At 52.2% G+C, this 18,420-nt stretch overlaps 1 protein-coding gene and 1 long non-coding RNA gene across 8 annotated transcripts in view; one reads left to right on the top strand and one right to left on the bottom strand.

Annotated features, from left to right (window-relative positions):
• Nucleotides 1-16,036, bottom strand: part of LOC146403077 (uncharacterized) — a 66,307-nt gene extending 50,271 nt beyond the window's left edge. Inside the window, exons 1-2 of the long non-coding RNA XR_014845600.1 lie at nt 15,697-16,036; nt 11,942-14,754 (exon numbers count right to left, since the gene is read on the bottom strand). This is a non-coding gene — a long non-coding RNA (uncharacterized LOC146403077). The remainder of the gene's footprint in view (nt 1-11,941; nt 14,755-15,696) is intronic.
• The window catches only part of ATXN10 (ataxin 10), a 162,631-nt gene that overhangs the window by 52,325 nt on the left and 91,886 nt on the right, over nt 1-18,420 (top strand). For 2 of the 7 annotated variants that reach the window (XR_014845592.1, XM_013997462.3), the window contains exons 6-7: nt 6,241-6,321; nt 16,032-16,197. Coding sequence is in view for 2 of the 7 variants with exons in the window: in XM_013997462.3 (XP_013852916.2) it covers nt 6,241-6,321; nt 16,032-16,197 (247 nt within the window). In the remaining 5 variants the exon portion in view is untranslated. Of the gene's footprint in view, nt 1-6,240; nt 6,322-16,031; nt 18,300-18,420 lie in introns of all 7 variants that reach the window. The other 5 variants (XR_014845595.1, XR_014845594.1, XR_014845593.1 and 2 more) reach the window with 5 other exon arrangements.

Genomic DNA, 18,420 nt, shown 5'->3' with positions numbered 1-18,420 from the left:
GGGAAGGAGGCGTAAAGGGGAGGGTATTTAATTTACTTCAGAATAGCTCGGCTGATAGTTCAGAGGTCACCAGATGGAGCCAGGAACAAGGATGGAAAGTGGCGGTGGTGCCCGACGCGGTCTGCGGACCAGGCGCGGAGTACTTCGGTTTGTGGGAGAGGAGCTCGGCATTTGGGGAACCACACTGGGGTCACAGGCGTTCCCGTCGTGGCGCAGCAGAAACAAATCCGACTGGCAACCATGAGGTTGTGGGTTCAATCCCTGGCCTCGCTCCATGGGTTAAGGATCCGGCGTTGCCCTGAGCTGTGGGGTGGGTTGCAGACGTGGCTTGGATCCCATGTTGCTGTGGCTGTGGTGTAGGCCGGCGGCTACAGCTCTGATGGGACCCCTAGCCTGGGAACTTCCATATGCCGTGGGTGGTGCCCTAAAAAAGAGGAAAAAAAAAAAAGAAGAAGATAAAATGGGATCCCAAAATATCCAGAGGCTACCAGCAAAATCGTTACTTTCTCACTGTTGTGTTTGAACCCGTCCCTAAAAGTTGGGGAATGCCTACTTTTTGGCCTCCCGCCTCCTAGCATGATGGGATGGCTGACAAAGGGAGTACAGGGGTCGGTGGTGTTGGCTTTGGTGGGTTGAGTATCTTTGCTTGGAAGGGCCAACTGTAGGTGTCGGTGACCTTGAACCTCGTGTTTGGGTGCTTGAGAAACACCTAAATATCTCGGTGGCGGGAAGGGCTTTGGCTCCCCGCCCAGAAACTCGCTTCGAGTGGTTGGGATTGGGTCCTTTTAAAAGTGTCTGTTTCTTTTGTCTGTAGGCGTAAAAGATGTTTTCATGCTCTGAGGTAACGCTAGGTGATTCCAGGGGTTGACTTTCGGCGTTCGAATTCATCCGAATGTGACAGCCCAGTCCACGGGCCTTGTTCCTGCAGCATCCAGGCAATCCAGCCGCTGTGCTCTTTTTTCAGAGATGGTATTGCGGCTCCTTTGTTTCTAGGAGAAGCGGCATCACCGTGGAATCCATGGACTGATGGGTTTCTAGCTTAAGGATACGTGTAAGCCACTGAGAATGTTATCGGACAGACCGACAGGAGAAGGAAGGTTATTTTCTGTAGCCGCTTTGTAAGCGCTGTCAATTCAAGGTTGCTGGGTTAAGCAACTGTGGGTTTGATTTCTCGGATCGCATGGGAGAGGGGCGTTCGTTTTCCAGAGCATGTTTCCATCACATTTTTTGTCTAATTAGTGACATGTAAAAACATTTTCTAGGTTGGGGGTGGGGATGGGGGTGTCTCAGGGGCTCTGTTTTGGCCGTGTGACACTTGGGATGCCCACTCTGCCCCTGAGCGGAGCTGTCCTGCGGCGCAGCCAGCGTGGACATGCGGGCAGAGGAAGCACGGGGTGCCAGGACTCGCGTGGCAGGGGGGTCCCCTGGTCCGGGGGTGAGGAGGCTTCCAGAAAATTCGAGCTTAAACGAATAGCTGAAGGCAGGCGTGGGTGGGGAGCGGCCGTCGGGCCGGGGCGGACGTGTGTTTAGTCCATGATGTGTTTCGTGTGTCTAGTTCCTCTTGGCAAGGAAGCAGGGCCGACTGGACATCAGCGATGCGGTTTTGACCCAGCTTCTGGATGCCCTGATGGCGGGACCGCTAAGGTGCTCGGGTGCAGCGGGGAGGTTGGTTCAGCTCTTGGTTGCTTCGGAGATGGCAAGACATAGTGTTACTTTGGACAAACGACTGAACGTGCCTGCCTGAGAACTGGCTCCATCATCCGCTGTGTCCCTGGGAAGCTGAGGAGCCAGAGGCCCCCGACTGATCTTCCCCTGAAGATGCGGCCATGCTCTCACTCCGCAGCAGAATATCTGTTAAAGAGAAATAAGGCTGGGATGGCTTTGCCTGGATATACGGCTGCATAAGATAGACATTTAACTCTCTGCTGCTGCATAATACGCCCGCGTAGCTCTGATATCCGAATGCATCCAATTCCCGCCCCGCCACCCGCCAGATTCCTCCACCCCAGCCCCCCAGCAGGGAAGCTCTTCTTTCTTTCTTCTCATCACGCCTTTGGGTCTTTTACTTGTTTCCTACCTGGAATATCTTCCAGATCTTTCTGTGTCCGAAGGTAGAGAACTTCCCCACCCCCCATCTCCCACTGTCCGTATTTAATCTGTCCCTCGTTGGCGGACGTTTAGGTTGTTAATCGTTCGGAACTACAGAGTGCCGCCGAGAGTGGCCTTGTTGGCACGCGTGTCACGCTGCGTGCGGGCCAGGGTGGCAGTAGGATAAGTTCCCAAGTGCAGCTACTGGGTCAGAGAGGATGCACTGCGGTGATTGGGACAAACGCTTGCGTGGCATCCTTGGTAGACGTGACACCCGCATCTCCCGCCCCTGGCACCTTTTGAGCGACCCTGGTTTCCTGTGTCATTGCCAACAGAGGGGTCTAGTAAAGTTTGGATTTGCCAGTTCTGCCAAGGTATAAACTGGTATCATGGTGTGGTCTTATTTTGTATTTTTCTTGTTAACAGATTTTTTTTTTTTTTTTTGCATGTCAGAGTCTCACTTTCCTCTCTTTGCTTCCTTATTTTCTTTACCCATTTTTCTATTGGAATGTCAGTCTTTTTATCTACATATGGGAATATTTTCTAAATGAGGAATATTGATCCTTTGTATGAAACAAAATCCACCTTTTCCATACTTTTTTGTCTTCTGACTTTGCTTGCAGGCGTACTTTTCTTCATGTAATTTTTTTTTCTTTTTAGTACATGGAATTGCCAGTCTTTTTAGAATGATTTTGATCATAGCTGTGAAGGCTTTTCCTCTGCTTAGGTTTTTTTTTTTCCCAGTGTCGTTTCCTTTCGCTTTTGGTTCTTGAAGTGTTTGATCTCCTTGGACTTGACCTTGGTATAGAGGTCACAGTACGGAGCTGCTTTTCACTTTTGCTCCAGATAATGCTGGTGGGTCTCAGGCACGGAGCACCAGGGACCCATCCTTCCTCCGTCTTTGCCCCATTCCCTGTCCCCCAACCGCCCCTGTATGTGGAAAACCTTTTCCGTTCAAGGCCCCTTCTTCAGCACACATTCCAGCAGGTGCAACTTCACTCTTTCCTGCACTTAGGGTGTCTCAGGCCACTCATCAGGCCTGGAGGCTCTTGTAAACATGTTGACCAGATGGCATTCAAAATGCATTTTTTTAGGGCTTTTTGTTCATTTAGGAGGAAACTCTCCCAAGTGCCTTTTATTCCCACAACCGATTGACTCATAGCTTTGCTTGTCTATTGTCTGCAAGCTGCTGCTTCATGTGTCTTGTCTGCTTTTGCAGTTGTTTAAGGTCGGAGGTGAAATGTTCGTGTCTTTTGCCCAGAACGTCCGTAGCCCTGAGAGAAGGAGCATTGTTTACAGAACGTGGATCCAACCCTTGCAAACACCACTTTCTTTTCAACTGTCTGTGTTCTGTTCACCGAGCTAGACCCGCATCTGGGCTATAAAAATCCCAGTAAATACATGAAAAGGATTGACAACACAGAATGTGTTTCCGGCCACCGTGAGCCTAGAGGACCACAGCAAGGCAGTCTAGAAAAATTCTAAGACTTTGGAAGTTAGCTGTCTAAATAATGGATGTGTCAAAGAGGCAATCACAAGGCAACTTAGAAAATCTTTTAAGTGAAGGAGGAGCGTATGAAATTGGTGGGGTAAAGCTAAATCCGTGATTAGAGGGAAATTTATAGCTTTAGGTGTTTCTATCCGAAAAGAAGGAAGGGCTGAAGCCCGTGACCTGAGGTTCTGCTTTATGACGATAGGAAGAGAAGAGCACCGTAAAATCCTCCGTAGAAAGAAGAGAATAAAAGCACAGACGTCGGAGTTCCCGTCGTGGTGCAGCCGAAACGAATCTGACTGGGAACCATGAGGTTGGGAGTTCGATCCCTGGCCTCACTCAGTGGGTTAAGGATCTGGCGTTGCTGTGGCTCTGGTGTAGGCTGGTGGCTACAGCTCCGATTCAACCCCTAGCCTGGGAACCTCCATATGCCGCGGGAGCGGCCCAAGAAATAGCAACAACAACAACAAAAGACAAAAAAAAAAAAAAAAAAAAAGAAAAACAGAAAAAATTAACAAAGGCAAAAAGTTGGCTTTTTGAAAAGATCAGCAAAGTTGATTAAGAAAAAAGAAAGGCTATTAATGAGCCGTCTCACGAAAGAAGGTGTGGGTGGCACCAGACCTGGCAAGGATGCTCTCTTCTGCCCACAGTTCTGAGGGCTGCTTGCCAGCAGCATGCACGGGTGTGAGTGTTCAGTCCTGAATCCCTCTTTAAACCCTAGAACTATTGTATTTTTTTATTTTTTAGGGTGCTCCTGTGGCATATGGAGATTCCCAGGCAGGCTAGGGCTCACATCCGAGCTATAGCTCCCGGTCTACACCACAGCCACAGCAACGCAGGATCCGAGCCACATCTGTGACCTACACCTCAGCTCATTGGCAGTGCTGGATCCTTAACCCACTGAGCAGGGCCAGGGATCGAACCTGTGTCCTCATGGATACTGGTCAGCTTCCTTACTGCTGAACCGCGACGGGAACTCCACCCTTGCATTGTTTATAGTTCCCTGAGCACACTGCTGCTCTCTCCCTCGTGCTGCTTCTCCAGGTCCTTTTTTGTCACCTCTAATGCAGAAGCCCTCCCTCCATCTTCAGCCAGGGAGTCAGTCGCCGAAGGCCTGGTCTTCCGGCCCCAGCCCTCGTCCCTCCCCCAGCCCTCCTGTGGGGAGAACCCTGTGGTTTCTGTATTCCATGATGTGTGTGTGTCTGGATTGATTGACCCAAGACATTTTTCCCTAAGTTTCTGTCTATGTGTGCATCTTTCTCCACTCTTAGAGTTTGGAATTAGGGCGTGGGACCCGGTGCTGCGGCGGGGGAGTCCTTGTGGGAAAATGTTTTGCGCCCCAAACAGGTGAATTACGAAGGAGCTTTAGGCTCCCCCTTTTGGGCACTTTTGTTGCGCATGACTTTTGTTGTCCCAGGTTGATCACCTCTCTAAATTGATGTGAAAACGGAGAATTTCGAATATTACCCGTTGTGGTTAGAGATCCACTAGCATAGATCAGTTGTTTGAAAGGTTGTGGAAGAAAGGGAATATGTGAGTAGATTTTTCTTTTTTCTTTTTGCCTTTTCTAGGGCCGCTCCCGCGGCATGTGGAGGTTCCCAGGCCAGTAGATTGTGTGTTTATAGGAAGCGACCGTGGGTTTTGGTGGTTAACGCTTCATTCGGCGCTCCTCCTTAAGAAGCATCCTTTTATTACGTTATTTACTACCAAGTCTTAAATGAACCGTGTTGGTGAACATCTTTAGTGCTTTCCTGTCGTGTTCTCCACGGTCGCCTTGAGTTCTTAAGTCTTCGGATGCCCTCCGGTAAATACGGTGCAGAATTAATTCGTAGCCCTAGTCAGTCTTTTTCGTTGTCACAGTGGTACTTTGAAGAAACGCGCTTCTGCTTTTTGCCTCCGGGTTTCCACACGTTGCCGTCACCGCTGAGATGAGTGCGGTGCTTGAGAGTGAGGGTGTTTTCTTAGTAACTTGAGAGGCTCCAGGAGCAGAAGATCAAGCCCAGTGTTCACGGCGGAGTTGCTGGCGCGGGTTTCCGTGAAAAGTGTGACACGTCCGTTTCTCGGGTTCATTTTAGGACCAAAGCTTCTGGCGCAGACACTTTAATATGTTTTGTTGTACTTGAACGCAGTGGCAGCTCAGTTTCGTTTTATTGGTTAAAACCACAGCGACGTATTTCCCTTTCTCGACATTGATGAAGACCCTTGGATACCTTTGCAGCATTTCAATACACATTTCCGCCGTAAAATGGGAGGAGACTGGTTGGAGGGTTTTTATTGTCTTTTAGCTGCTCATGGGACTATAGGATGTGAACCTTAGGAGGTTCAGGTTTGAAGATTATAGCCGATCGAAAATTCGGTAAACAGAAATAGACAACCAACGAGGAGCATTGGCAGAGCAGAGGGAACTTAGACCCAGGATCTCGTAATGGGCTCTCATGAGAAAGAGTCTACACAAGAATATATAGACGTGTAACTGAACCCCTGGGCTTTATGCTTGAGGCAGACACAACCGTGTAAATCAGCTGTGTTTCAATAAAGAATTTTAAGCATTCGGTCCATAGGAGTGCTTGTATGTCTGAGACACGCCTGTAAAGTAGATAAGACCATGTCTGTGTTACTGTGTTTCTAGTAACCGAACCTTTTCTTCCTTTTTTCCGTAGGTTCTTGATTATTACAGACCACTTTCTGAAAAGCCCGGAATTGGTTAAAGCCATGTATGCCAAAATGAGCAATCAAGAAAGGTAACCCCCAAAACCAGTGCGGTTTTGAGTATTTAGCATTCCATATAGAGTATCCTGTACACATGACTGAAAAACCGTGTGGTTTCTTAGTTGGCACAAAATCTCTAAATACATGTTTCTGTGTCAGTAATGGTTTTAAATTGGCTGGTTAACATTACAGCTCAGCCACAACAGGCAGTGATTTACGTAGGGTTGCAGAATCCAGGTTGGCGCCACTATTCAGGAAAGGCGTGTTAAAAACCCCTACGAACAAAATGCCGCGCTCGTCCCTAGATTTTGTAACCGTGATTCATGTGGCCGTGTGTGGGAGCTGTGTGGGTGCCGTGTGCTCCTTCTCATCACTGCTGCAGTGATTTGGTGTACACTCCGTTAGTTTTATACTTTCCCCATGGGTATTTTATTTTATTTATTTATTTATTTTTTAGGGGTGCACCCAAGGCATAGGGAGGTTCCCAGGCTAGGGGTCTAATCGGAGCTGCAGCTGCCGGCCCCCAACACAGCCACAGCAATGCTGGATCCTTCACCCACTGAGCGAGGCCGGGAATCGAACCTGTATCCTCATGGACACAAGAAAGTCCACACCCATCCGCGACCTTCCCTGCTCTGCTGTGGGAAGAGCTCGGACCTCGGAGCTCAGAGGCCTCGGCTCTGCGCCCTGTTGTCATAGCGACTCTTTGTGTGCCCTCACCCAGGTCTTTTTACTGTGTTTGGATTCAGTTTCTTGACCTGTAAAGTTAGAGACGTGAATAAAATGATGCCCGGGGACTCTGTCCATTCCCGTCGCATTCGTCTTTCCTAATCTCAGTGGAATTGTTGCCTTAGGAAAATGAAACGGAGTCAGAAGTCGCAGATTTAATGATCAAAAACCTGAAAAAAATGTTAATCTTTTGATTGTAGTCACAATTTTTATAATTGCCGGGGTTTTGAAATTCTTTCTATACATTTAAGTTCCAGTAGTTAATCTTTATGCCTGCCTTTGTAGTCTTGTTAAGCAGTGTGTTTTTCTTCTTCAGTATCCTTGACAAAAGGGAGAAGTTCAAGTCAGTTTTTTTTATTTTTTTTATTTTTTTTATTTTTTGTCTTTTGTTGTTGTTGTTGCTATTTCTTGGGCCGCTCCCGCGGCATATGGAGGTTCCCAGGCTAGGGGTCCAATCGGAGCTGTAGCCACCGGCCTACGCCAGAGCCCCAGCAACGCGGGATCCGAGCCGCGTCTGCAACCTACACCACAGCTCACGGCAACGCTGGATCATTAACCCACTGAGCAAGGGCAGGGACCGAACCCGCAACCTCATGGTTCCTAGTCGGATTCGTTAACCACTGCACCACGACGGGAACTCCTCAAGTCAGTTTAAATGCTATGTTTATGCATCTCGCGTCCCTTGGCACCCCTGTCACGTGCTTACTTCTGTTGCAGAGAAAGAATTACTTGTCGGTCTTTTTGTGGCTGCACCCGTGACATATGGAAGTTCCTGGGCCCGAGATGGAATTGGAGCCGCAGGTGGGGCAGTGCTGCATCCTTTACCCATGGCGCCAGGCCGGGGCTTGACCCTTCAGCACTGGATCCCTCACCTGCTGCACCACAGCGGGAACTCCTCGTTTGTAGGTTTTTGACCTAAAATAAGTAACGAGAAGAACAGGGCTATGAATTGGCGAATCGCTTGGCCGTGAGGAACATCTGAATGCGGGGAGGACGCGGTTTGAGTGTCCTTTCCTATCCAAGCCCGTGTTTTCCGTGTGCCTCTCCAGCGCTCCCTGGTCACCTGTTGACCCGTTTCCTAACGAGGGTGACAGACTGAACATTTTCCATCGTCATTTACAGGAAAGGTTGTAGCTCCTCTTCCCCACGCCGTACGCAGTTCTTGCTCAGATGGCCCCTCCTCCCCCTCCTTTATTTATTTTTTATTTTTTATTTATTTATTTTTTTGCCTTTTAGGGCTACACCTGCAGCATATGGAAGTTCCCAGGCTGGGGTCTAATCCGAGCTGTAGCTGCCAGCCTACACCACAGCCACAGCAACGCAGGATCCGAGCTGCATCTGCGACCTACACCACAGCTCACGGCAATGCTGGATCCTTAACCCACTGAGCGAGGCCAGGGATGGAACCTGCGTCCTCATGGATCCTAGTTGGTTTTGTTCCCTCCGAGCCCCGACGGGCACTCCAGCTTGTTGTAATTTTTGTGTTCCCTTTTCCTCTGTTACCTGCTGCTGTACCGCCAGCCCGGATCCTGTCCTGCCATGTTAGTGGGCTGTGTCACCTGTTACAGGATGCAGTTAAATCCCGCGGTCTGGTGTCCGAGGCCCTTTTAAACGTAGCTCCGTTTCCAGCTGCTTCTGCCCCCGTCACCATGCTGTCGCCGCCAGAGTGCCTCTCCTTTCCCAGGCCTCCCTGTGGCTTTGTGCTTTTGCACGTGTCCTTCTCTCTGCCTGAAGTGGCCCGACTGTCACTGCTCCTTCTGGCGACAGTGCCCTCCTGCTGTGGAGCCCCTTGCACCTGGCGCCTGCTGTCCGTCGGCTCCCCTGGCTTTCTCAGGAGCAGTTCTTTGCATCCTCACCTGCCCGTTTATCAGTCACTCGCTTTTCCGCCGGAATGTGTCGTCTTCAAGGACAGAAGCTCCAGTCTAGTGCGTCTGTGTCCTTCACACCCACCAGAATCAGTGTGAGGACAGGATTGGGACAGAAGCCTCGAGTGCCAACCACTCACCGAAACATGTCTTTGTGATGATGTCCCCGTTGATACTTTAGGCATCAGTCGTCTGGCTCAGGTCCCCAGGAGGCGCCGGTTTGCTGCGGCACGGCCCAGCCGGTTCTGGTGACACTCGTTGCAGGGGCTGTTGATTTCCCGGTGGCAGCGCTGGGCGTCCCTGTGGCCGCAGCTCAGCCCGACATCGCCCTGCTTCCTGGCTTCCTCCGTGTCCTGGGGCAGGGGTGTCACATAGTGAGGCGGAAGTCTCTGGGACACCGACGCCCTGGGAAGGTGCCTGCAAGGAGCTGCCAGGGCCGAGGGGGAGGACGGGGACCAAGCGGGGACCCCAGCCCCTGCCCGAGTCTCTAGTGCAGGGAGCCTCCGCATCGCTCAGCCGTGCTGCTGCCCTTTCTCGGGGCTCCTGTCCTTTGTTTGGTGGCAGCCATCCTTTTCTAGGGGCTCCCCTGGGGCCCCAGCTCTAGCCTGCAGGGCGGGGCGTGCAGGCCGAGCCTGTGAGGACGGCAAGAACTTATCATGTATCGGAACAGCGTCTTAGATCTGCGGGGTGTCTAAAGAAAGGGGGAGGCAGTTGACCTTGATGAATATTTACCCTGGTGTGACAGCTCTAGGGTGTCCATAAATTGCACATGGTGGAGGCCTGTGATGAAAATTTTCTTGATGATCCGAAAAGCCTGGGGAACCCTGAAGTCAGGCGTGCCGTTGCTAGGCGATTTGTTCGCCTGCAGCTTCTTTCATTAATTAACTTTCTTTTGGCAGGTGGCGGGGGGTTCAAATTCTGGGCTTATTTATCTTGGGGCTCTCAGCACCTTTATACTGTATGCTCAGAACACCAGACCCCAGATCTGCTCTCACGGTCACTTCCTTCCTTCCTCCAAAGGCCCTGCTCTGGGGAGTGGGTTCTGGGACACCCGCGGTCTGTGACAAGTGTCCTCTGGTCTGGAGGAGAGGCGGACGGGCCCTCTACCTTGAACTGAACTTGTCGCCTCGAGTGTCTGCAGTGCGCTGAATGCTGAGAACACCTCAGTTGCCAAACCCATTCCTGTTGGAGAAAGGGATGCTGCTTTTTCGTCGCATCATTGTGCCCTGTTGGTGACAGACTGTTACCATGCTGGAGTCAGCAAGGTCACTCAAAAGCAATTGCTGTCCTTGACATTTGGGGGGCAGCCGAGCTGTGCCCCGGTGCCTTCTGTTTGTGCCCAAGGCCAAGAGGTCCAGACCCCAAGGAGGCCAGCAAGCCTGTTCCCGGGATGGAAGGTAGGACTGCTTCCCTTTGACACCAGACACGAAGTTGCCATCCTCTCAGGCACGACGAGAGATGAAGGTGGGATCCTAGGATGAGCCCTTGCTCTTTTCAAAAGGCTTATTTTCTCTGAGGCTGTGTGGGGCGGCAGAATTTAACGTGCAGCCGCCCCATCCTCACTCTGAATGATGTCACCTAAGAGCCAGGGTCACCTTCATGCCACGTTCTGGGCCGTGGTCATGAATTCCTTTAACGTGGGTATGTCATCCGCAGAAACATTTACACTGGAACGAACCCGTGGCCAGCTTCTGTCCCGCACGCCAGGCGCTGTCCTCGTCACCTTGCCGATATTAACTCAGCCATCACATCGCCCCAGCAGCCGGGTGCCCTTACTGCCTCCGCGTCACAGACACGTGCCCTGAGACTGCGCGGCCATGTGCTTGCCCGAGGGCACACAGCTAGGAGGTGCCAGAGGCGGGACTTGATCCAGGCAGCCTGGCTCCGAGTCTGGGCTGAGGACTGCCACCCCGAGCCCCGCGCAGCTGATCAGGGTGAGGTGACATTTGCCGAGTATGGAAAAACGGAAGCTCTTCGCCAGGGCACCGCGGAGGACATGCGGGCCCAGTGCCTTAAGCGGAGAATCGTTCTCTCTCGTCCGCCTGGTTACTTCTCCTCGTGTCTGCTGGCCGGGGCGTTTCTCCGCCGTCGATGTCATGCCAGGCCCGGGGTTCTGGGCGTCGCGATCTCCCAGCAGGTGCTGGCTCGGGGCACGAATGGCGCTCTGAGGCCCTGGTCTCCTGGGGACTTAGGTCTCACTGAAGGCCGGTCTTTGTGGCTCACAGTTCCCATGTAGTGACAGCCTCAGCCCGACTGCCAGCTGCAGCAGAGTTCGTTTTCCAGAACCATCACCCCAAATATTCTGGCTCAAGATGGTGCTTTCATTTGTTGTGTCCTCTCAATTGCACACAGGCCCGTGGGGAAGCAGTTCTACCCGCACATGTGTGCTGTATTGGGCCACTTAGGACGAAGGGAGAGGGGCCTGCCTGCAGAAGGATGAGTGCTTTACACAGAGGAAAAGGCGTGGGGACAGACACCCAGCCTCTGGTTTCAGCTCTAGCCGTTTGGCTTTGATGTGCTTTGCCTCAGTGCGTGGGTTTCGGTTCCTTGCTCCGGCCGGGGCGCCGTCCCTTGTCCTTCAGAGTCCATTAGACCCGGTGTTTCCCCTGAAGCATCCTAGCCTTTCTGGGGACTTCACTAGAGAAGCCCGCTGGGGCGTTAGGGGCATTGATTGTCACACGGAACATGTTTGGCAGCTGCCACAGGAGAGGAACAAATACTGTGCTTGGGGACGTGGAGAGGGGAGTGGGGGGCCCCTCGTGGCCTCTGGCGTCGGCAGAGGCTCCACGGAAGTGGCAGCATAACAGGAGCCTGTGGGGGAGGTGGTGTTGCCAGGCGCGTGTGGAGAGGGAGTGTAGACACTTTGCAGTCGGGGGACCAGTGCAGGGCGAGCGGCGGTGGAAGAGTCAGGTGTTTGGGGAGCACAGAGAGGGCCAGCTTGGTTGGAATGAGAGCTGCTTGGAGGAGGGCAGGGAGAGGGGACACGGGCAGAGGGCAGGGTCGGGCTTCTTCGGCAGTGTGGCCTTCATTCAACAAATATTTGTTGGTATTTGCCTACTTGGAACCCCTGACAAAGATCCCTGCCCTCTGTTTTTATTTTTTAATTTATTTATATTTTTGTCTTTTTAGGGCTGCACCTCTGACATATGGAAATTCCCAGGGGAGGGTCTAATTGGAGCTGTAGCCGCTGGCCTACACCACAGCCACAGCAACACGGGATCCGAGCTGCATCTGTGACCTACCCCACAGCTCATGGCAATGCCAGATCCTGAACCCGCTGATCCAGGCCGGGGATCGAACCCGCATCCTCATGGATGCTAGTTGGGTTCATTACTGCTGAGCCACGACAGGAACTCCAGTCCCTGCCTTCTTGGAGCTTGTGTTCCGTGGTGAAAATGGCACAGAACAGAGAAGCGAGACACAGGCTCCGTTCGATGGTGACACAGGCTAAGCCAGGCCCGGGAGGTGTCACCTCACCACTCGCAGAGCCGTCTGGGAATCAGAGAGAATTCTGGGGCCGAGGCGTGACCTGGGAGCTCCAGGCTTTCTCAGGTGATGGACTGGACCGGCTAGATGGTGGCCCCGAGTTTACTACTGATGTGGGAGGGGGTCTTGGCAGGTCCCCCAGCTCTGCCTTGAAGTAGAGCGTCCTGGGTCCCCTCTTGACTCGTTCCGGGCAGTAGTGGGTGACTCCGTGTTCAGAGTTGTAGGTGGGCAGGTTGATGGGTTGGAGGTGACTTTTTCTCATCAGGCTGCGTCATGAATTGACTTCCGCCCTTGCCATCCCGTGAGAACTCCAGACTTGGGCCGTGGTCTGTGGCCCGTGGTCTGTGGTCTGGGTGAGGGACCTCGCTGGTGACTGCAGGGTGGGGGGTGGCATTGTGGTACTTCCAGTTGGGAACCCACATCAGAACCCCCTGAGGATGCCCGGCTGTGGCCCCAACCTACGGAGTTCGTGTCCGGCTGGCTGGGGGCTCAGCCGGTAACACAGATGCTGTGTTCACTAAGCCCCTGCTGCTGGTCCCCTGGGGGCGGTGGTGAAAGGTCCCCCCACCCTGCTATTGGGGGGAGGGGCACCTTTGAGTTTTGAGGCTCTTGGGCTGGTTCTTTGCGTTGTCACTTGTTGGTTGGCACCTTCACCCTGTAGTTTCTTTGGGCAGGTGATGTATTTGGTGAAGATATTTTGGATTCAGGGTCAAAGTCAATTCACAGGGCAGCTGTGAGAGCCTGTGTTTATTCAATTTTCTGGTCCCCTTTCCCGGTGCATTGGAGCAATATTCAATTAAACTAGCTGCTCTTGGAAAAACAGCTTGTGTCGTTTTCAGGTTTCTAATCGGCGTAGCATAGTAATTAAGAGCAGAGGCTAATTGTAGCGTTTTACTTTGGGTAAAAGGAGACGAATAATGGTAGGCACACCATGAAATCGTTGCGATTATTAATGGAAATAGACACAAAGCTGTCAGTGCCTGGCTTGTAATTCTCCCTCAGAAGATGTGCGTTGCTGTTTCTGCCACTGTCACTGCTCCTCCTCTCGTGACCTTGATCCTTGCATCCAGGACTTTCTCCTGTTCTGTTCGGAAGGCAGTGTACAGCCGTTGTCACTGAATCCTCAAAAAGAGCCTGTGAAAGAGGTATTTGGCCTGGGTTACCCACGTAGCCGACGTGCCATTTGAGCTTTGTCTGATGCCAAAGTCAGTGACCACTTTCCCTGTAACACCCAGAACTTCTTGCGTCTGCAATTTACTAAGGGACTCATGAGATTAATTTAGCAGCAGCTGTCTGCCTGTATCTTGGTCAGCCTGTTGTTCAGGTTAATAAGACTCTTGGCCTTGAGACATGCCATGCGACACATTAAACACGTGGCGTTGTCCAGATATAAATTCAACATGTGTTGGAGATGTTTGCCCTTGAATGTGAATTACAGATATTTTATTTCCAGACTTATGGAATGTTTCCTCCTGCCCTAGGATGTTCGTAAAACTCACTCTCTCCTCATTTCCCACCCTCCAGTCTTCTCATGAATAACTTACTCATTTCAGGATAGTGCCAGCGTGGCTTCTGAAATTCTAGAAGGCATCAATTTAAACATAACTTTAAAATCCTTTGCGTGTGCATGGCTGTCAGTTTTTTTTTTTTTTTTTTTTTCTGATTTTTAGGGCTGCGCCCGTGGCATATGAAGGGTCCCAGGCTAGGGTTCCAATCGGAGCTCTCGCTGTCCGCCTACACCACAGCCACAGCAAACACCAGATCCTTAACCCACTGAGCGAGGCCAGGGATCAAACCCGCGACCTCATGGGTCCTCGTTGGATTCATTTCCGCTGCGCCACCACCGGAACTCCTCTGTCAGTTTTTTAATCAAACAGGAATCATAGTTCCGAGGACAGAGTGTGTCCTGCTTAAATGTCAATGTCCATGAGTAAACGCTCCGAAGTGAAGTGGAGTGCTGACGGCAGCCAGTGGTGGAGAGGGAAAATTACGGATTGATTCTGAGTTGAGGACTGTGTCTGGTGAGCCTGGGGGTGCTTTCTGGGTTAAAGGAAGCGAAGCCGAGGTTGTGATAATTTGAGACCGGTAGTGTCCGGCCTCGTTGACCGGGTCTTTCTGCTTTTGCGACCTTCGCCTCCGAGTGCCCGTGTCAGTGGCGAATGGCGTTTGTTAGAAACTGTGTATTCTGTCGAGTACGTGGTGCGGTCCCCTCACAACTGGGAGGAGAGAGACAGCCCACACGATGCTCGGTTTTCCCTGACTGTGCAGTGCTTTTCAGCACCCCTGTGCGCTCCGGTGGAGAAATAGGGATGGCAGATGTAATCCACAGTCAAAATAAGTGATTTCGAAAAAACAGATTTCCTACTTTTTTTTTTAGGGCTGCACCTGCGACATATGGAGGTTCCCAGGCTAGGGGTCTAATCGGAGCTGCAGCCGCTGGCCCACGCCAGAGCCACAGCAACGTGGGATCTGAGCCACGTCTGCGACCTACACCACAGCTCCCGGCAATGCCAGATCCTTCACCCACGGAGCGAGGCCAGGGATCGAACCCGCAGCCTCATGGATGCTAGTCGGGTTCGTTAACCACTGAGCCACGATGGGAACTCCCTAGACCTCCCATCTTATAACATCACCTAGTAATGGGTAGAGGTGCCTCTGCTGAGCCGTGGAGGGTTTACAGGAAGAAAAGAAGGTGGGAAATCTACTTCATTTTAGGGCCGGCTCCCACACCTCCTTCAGCAGGTGGTCCATCTCTGGCCCCCAGGGCCTTCCCGGGGCAGCTGGGCCGCCTTGCTCCCACCGCCTGGAGCCCACCTTCGGCCCTGGCTGCCTCGGGATCTGCCCTCATTCATTCAAGACCTGCCTGCTTTGGGGTCCTTTCCCCCAGGTATGACCTGCCTTGGCCCTCATTCCTCCTCATCCTCTTTGGAGTGACAGCCCCCTGGGCACTTTTCGTGTAGATGAAGAGAGCAACCGTGTGTAAAACCCTTAGCTCAGCAGTAAATGGGGACTAAATGCCAGCCCACCTCACTTCACGCCGTTATAGTAGAGGCATTAGACAGCGTAATTGGAGGGATTTCTGAAATGTGCCATGTTCCAGGGCTCAAAGAAATGGACCCCGGAGTTCCCGTCGTGGCGCAGTGGTTAACGAATCCGACTAGGAACCATGAGGTTGCGGGTTCGGTCCCTGCCCTTGCTCCGTGGGTTAACGATCCGGCGTTGCCGTGAGCTGTGGTGTAGGTTGCAGACGCGGCTCGGGTCCCGCGTTGCTGTGGCTCTGGCGTAGGCCGGTGGCTACAGCTCCGATTGGACCCCTAGCCTGGGAACCTCCATATGCCGCGGGAGCGGCCCAAGAAATAGCAACAATAACAACAACAACAACCAAAAAGACAAAAGACCAAAAAAAAAAAAAAAAAAAAAAGAAATGGACCCCAAAGATGCTTGTTTCTGTTGCCAAGTCACACCAAAGAAATCAAGATTTGAAAAATAGGTAATCGATGAAATTAACTGTATTCAAAAAAAAAAAAAAAGTATGTTTTCCCTAGCTGGGCATTATACAGAAGGGGTTTAAACATCAAAGCCTCTCTGACGGTGGTCTCTGGGTATGTCTGGCGTCGTCCAGTGCATCCCATACTCACGCACACATCCTTGGTGTCGTCCAGGGTTGCCCTCTTGGACCTCACGATAGCCAAAATAGCGGGAGAGGAGCCCCTGACCAAGGACGACGTCCCTGTGTTCCTGAGCCACGCCGAGTTGGTGGCAAGCGCTTTTGTGGACCAGTGCAGGGCTGTGCTACACCTGACGGCTGAGCAGCCTACCGGCGACGAGGTAAGCACGGGCTTCGTGGTCTTGGCTGAGAGGGAGAACCCGTGACGTGAAGAAAGCTTTTAAACCTGTTACCGAGGTGATGGCTCTGCTTTGGACGGATCGCTGGTGGGGGCGCCCCGTCTCCAGACATCCTCGTCGGACACCTGGTGACTCAGGTGATGGGGTTCGGAGGTGGGGCCTCTGGGAGGCGATCAGTTTATGAGGGCAGAGCCCCCGGGGGTGACTCCTTTCCCCTTCCAGCCCGTGAGGACGCAGCCAGGTCAGCGGTCCCATGCCGCCACCTCGTCTTGGCCTTCAGCCTCCAGAGCCGTGCGATAGAGATGCTGTTTTTATAAGCCGCCCAGCCTGTAGTATTTAGTTATAGCAGCCCAAGCTAAGGCAGTATCCTTATTTATTTATTTTTAACTAGGGCCACACCCTTGGCGTATGGAAGTTCCCAGGCTAGGGGTCGAATCAGAGCTGCAGATGCCAACCTACAGCTACAGCCACGCCAGATCCAAGCTGAATCTGTGACCTACACCACAGCTTGCAGCAACGCCAGATCCTTAACCCACTGAGCAAGGCCAGGGACCGAACCTACATCCTCACGGATACTAGTCAGGTTCCTTACCACTGAGCCACAACGGGAACTCTGAATTGAATTTAGTTTTAATTTATTACTTTTTTCTGGCTGTGCCTGAGGCGTGTGGAAGTTCCCAAGCCACAGCCGTGACTGGAGCTGCTGCAGTGGCAATGCTGGGTCCTTAACCTCCTAGGCCGCAAGGGAACTCCCATATCCTTATTTTAGAAGAGTTACAAAAAGTGTCTTTGTAGTTTTGTCTTCGTACATTTAGAAATTCTCCCCGTGCCTGCTCTAGAACCCCTAGGGTCTTTTCCTTGCTAAGAGCATGGACACTAGCGTACAGTAATTCTGTTTCTCTCCTGTTTATCTTGGGAATTCTTTTTATTTTTGTCTATTCCTTCCCTCCCTTCTGTCTTAAAGGTAGAATTGTTCTTTCTCTCAAATACTACTCAGCAGTTAAAAAAAAAAGACTGTACCTTGGAATTCCTGCTATGGCACAGTGGGTTAAGACCCTGACTGCAGTGGCTCAGGTCACTGTGGAGGCTCAGATTTGATCCGTGGCCTGGCGCTGTGGGTTAAAGGTGTTGCTGCAGCTGTGGCTCACATTCAGTCCCTGGCCGGGAGCTTCCATATGCCACACATGTGGCTCTAAAATAATAGTAATAATAATAATAATAAAAGAGGAATGTACTTTTTTTTTAGGGCCGCGCCTGTGGCACATGGAAGTTCTCAGGCTAGGGGTTGAGTCGAAGCTATGGCTGCCGGCCTACACCACAGCCGCAGCATCGCAGGATCCGAGCCTCGGATGTGACCTACAGCACAGCTCATGGCAACGCCGAATCTCCGACCCGCTGAGCAAGGCCAGGGATGGAACTTGCATCCTCATGGATACGAGTCCGATCCGTTCACTGAGCCACGACGGGAACTCCCAGAATGTCCTTCTGACGTAACCACGGAGAGATGATTTGCAAACGCGGAGTGGACATGGCCTGAGACTGTACTGATTCCATGGCTGTGAAAGGCCACAGCGGCCAGAACCTCTGGATCACAAAGCGGATCGGATCGGGTGTCACCCAGGCTGGAAGTGGAGGGCTGGGATTGATTGTCGAGGGGAGGGGGTGGTGTTTCGGGTGTCCACCGTGTTTTGGGTAGCTGTGTACGCCGACACGGCTCTACACGCTAGAGGGATGTTGTTTAGGGCGTATGTGTTGTAGCTCAGCAGTGCTGATTTCAGGAAGTTCAGAAACATAAGAGAGGTTATCTCGTTGCTGTGGGATCCAGGAGGAGAGGGAGTCACTTGGGCAGATAGGTGGGGGTGGGGGGCAGGCTCACCCTTGGCAGGCCCACTGGCTGTACCCCACCGCCAAGGGAAGGTGGGGAGCACGCACCCTGGGCCGCAGCACTTCCCGGGGCGCCCTGTGTGATCGTGGGCCACGATTACGCTGCTCTACTGTGGAAGTGGATTTCCTTCTTTGGGAAAATACTTCTTTTTTTGGTTTTTAGGGCCACACCCACAGCATATGGAAGTTCCCAGGCTAGGGCTCGAATCAGAGCTGCAGCTGCCGGCCTGCCCCACAGCCACAGCAACACCAGATCTGAGCCGCATCTGCGACTCACACCACCGCTCACGGCAACGCTGGATCCTTAACCGGCTGAGCGAG

This window comes from Sus scrofa, chromosome 5 (assembly GCF_054392235.1).
Source record: "Sus scrofa isolate SSC_HxYL_T2T_F1_AM1 chromosome 5, Sscrofa_HxYL_maternal_Yorkshire_Landrace_v2.0, whole genome shotgun sequence".
Lineage (NCBI taxonomy): Eukaryota > Metazoa > Chordata > Mammalia > Artiodactyla > Suidae > Sus > Sus scrofa.
This window is presented reverse-complemented; position numbering and strand designations above follow the sequence as displayed.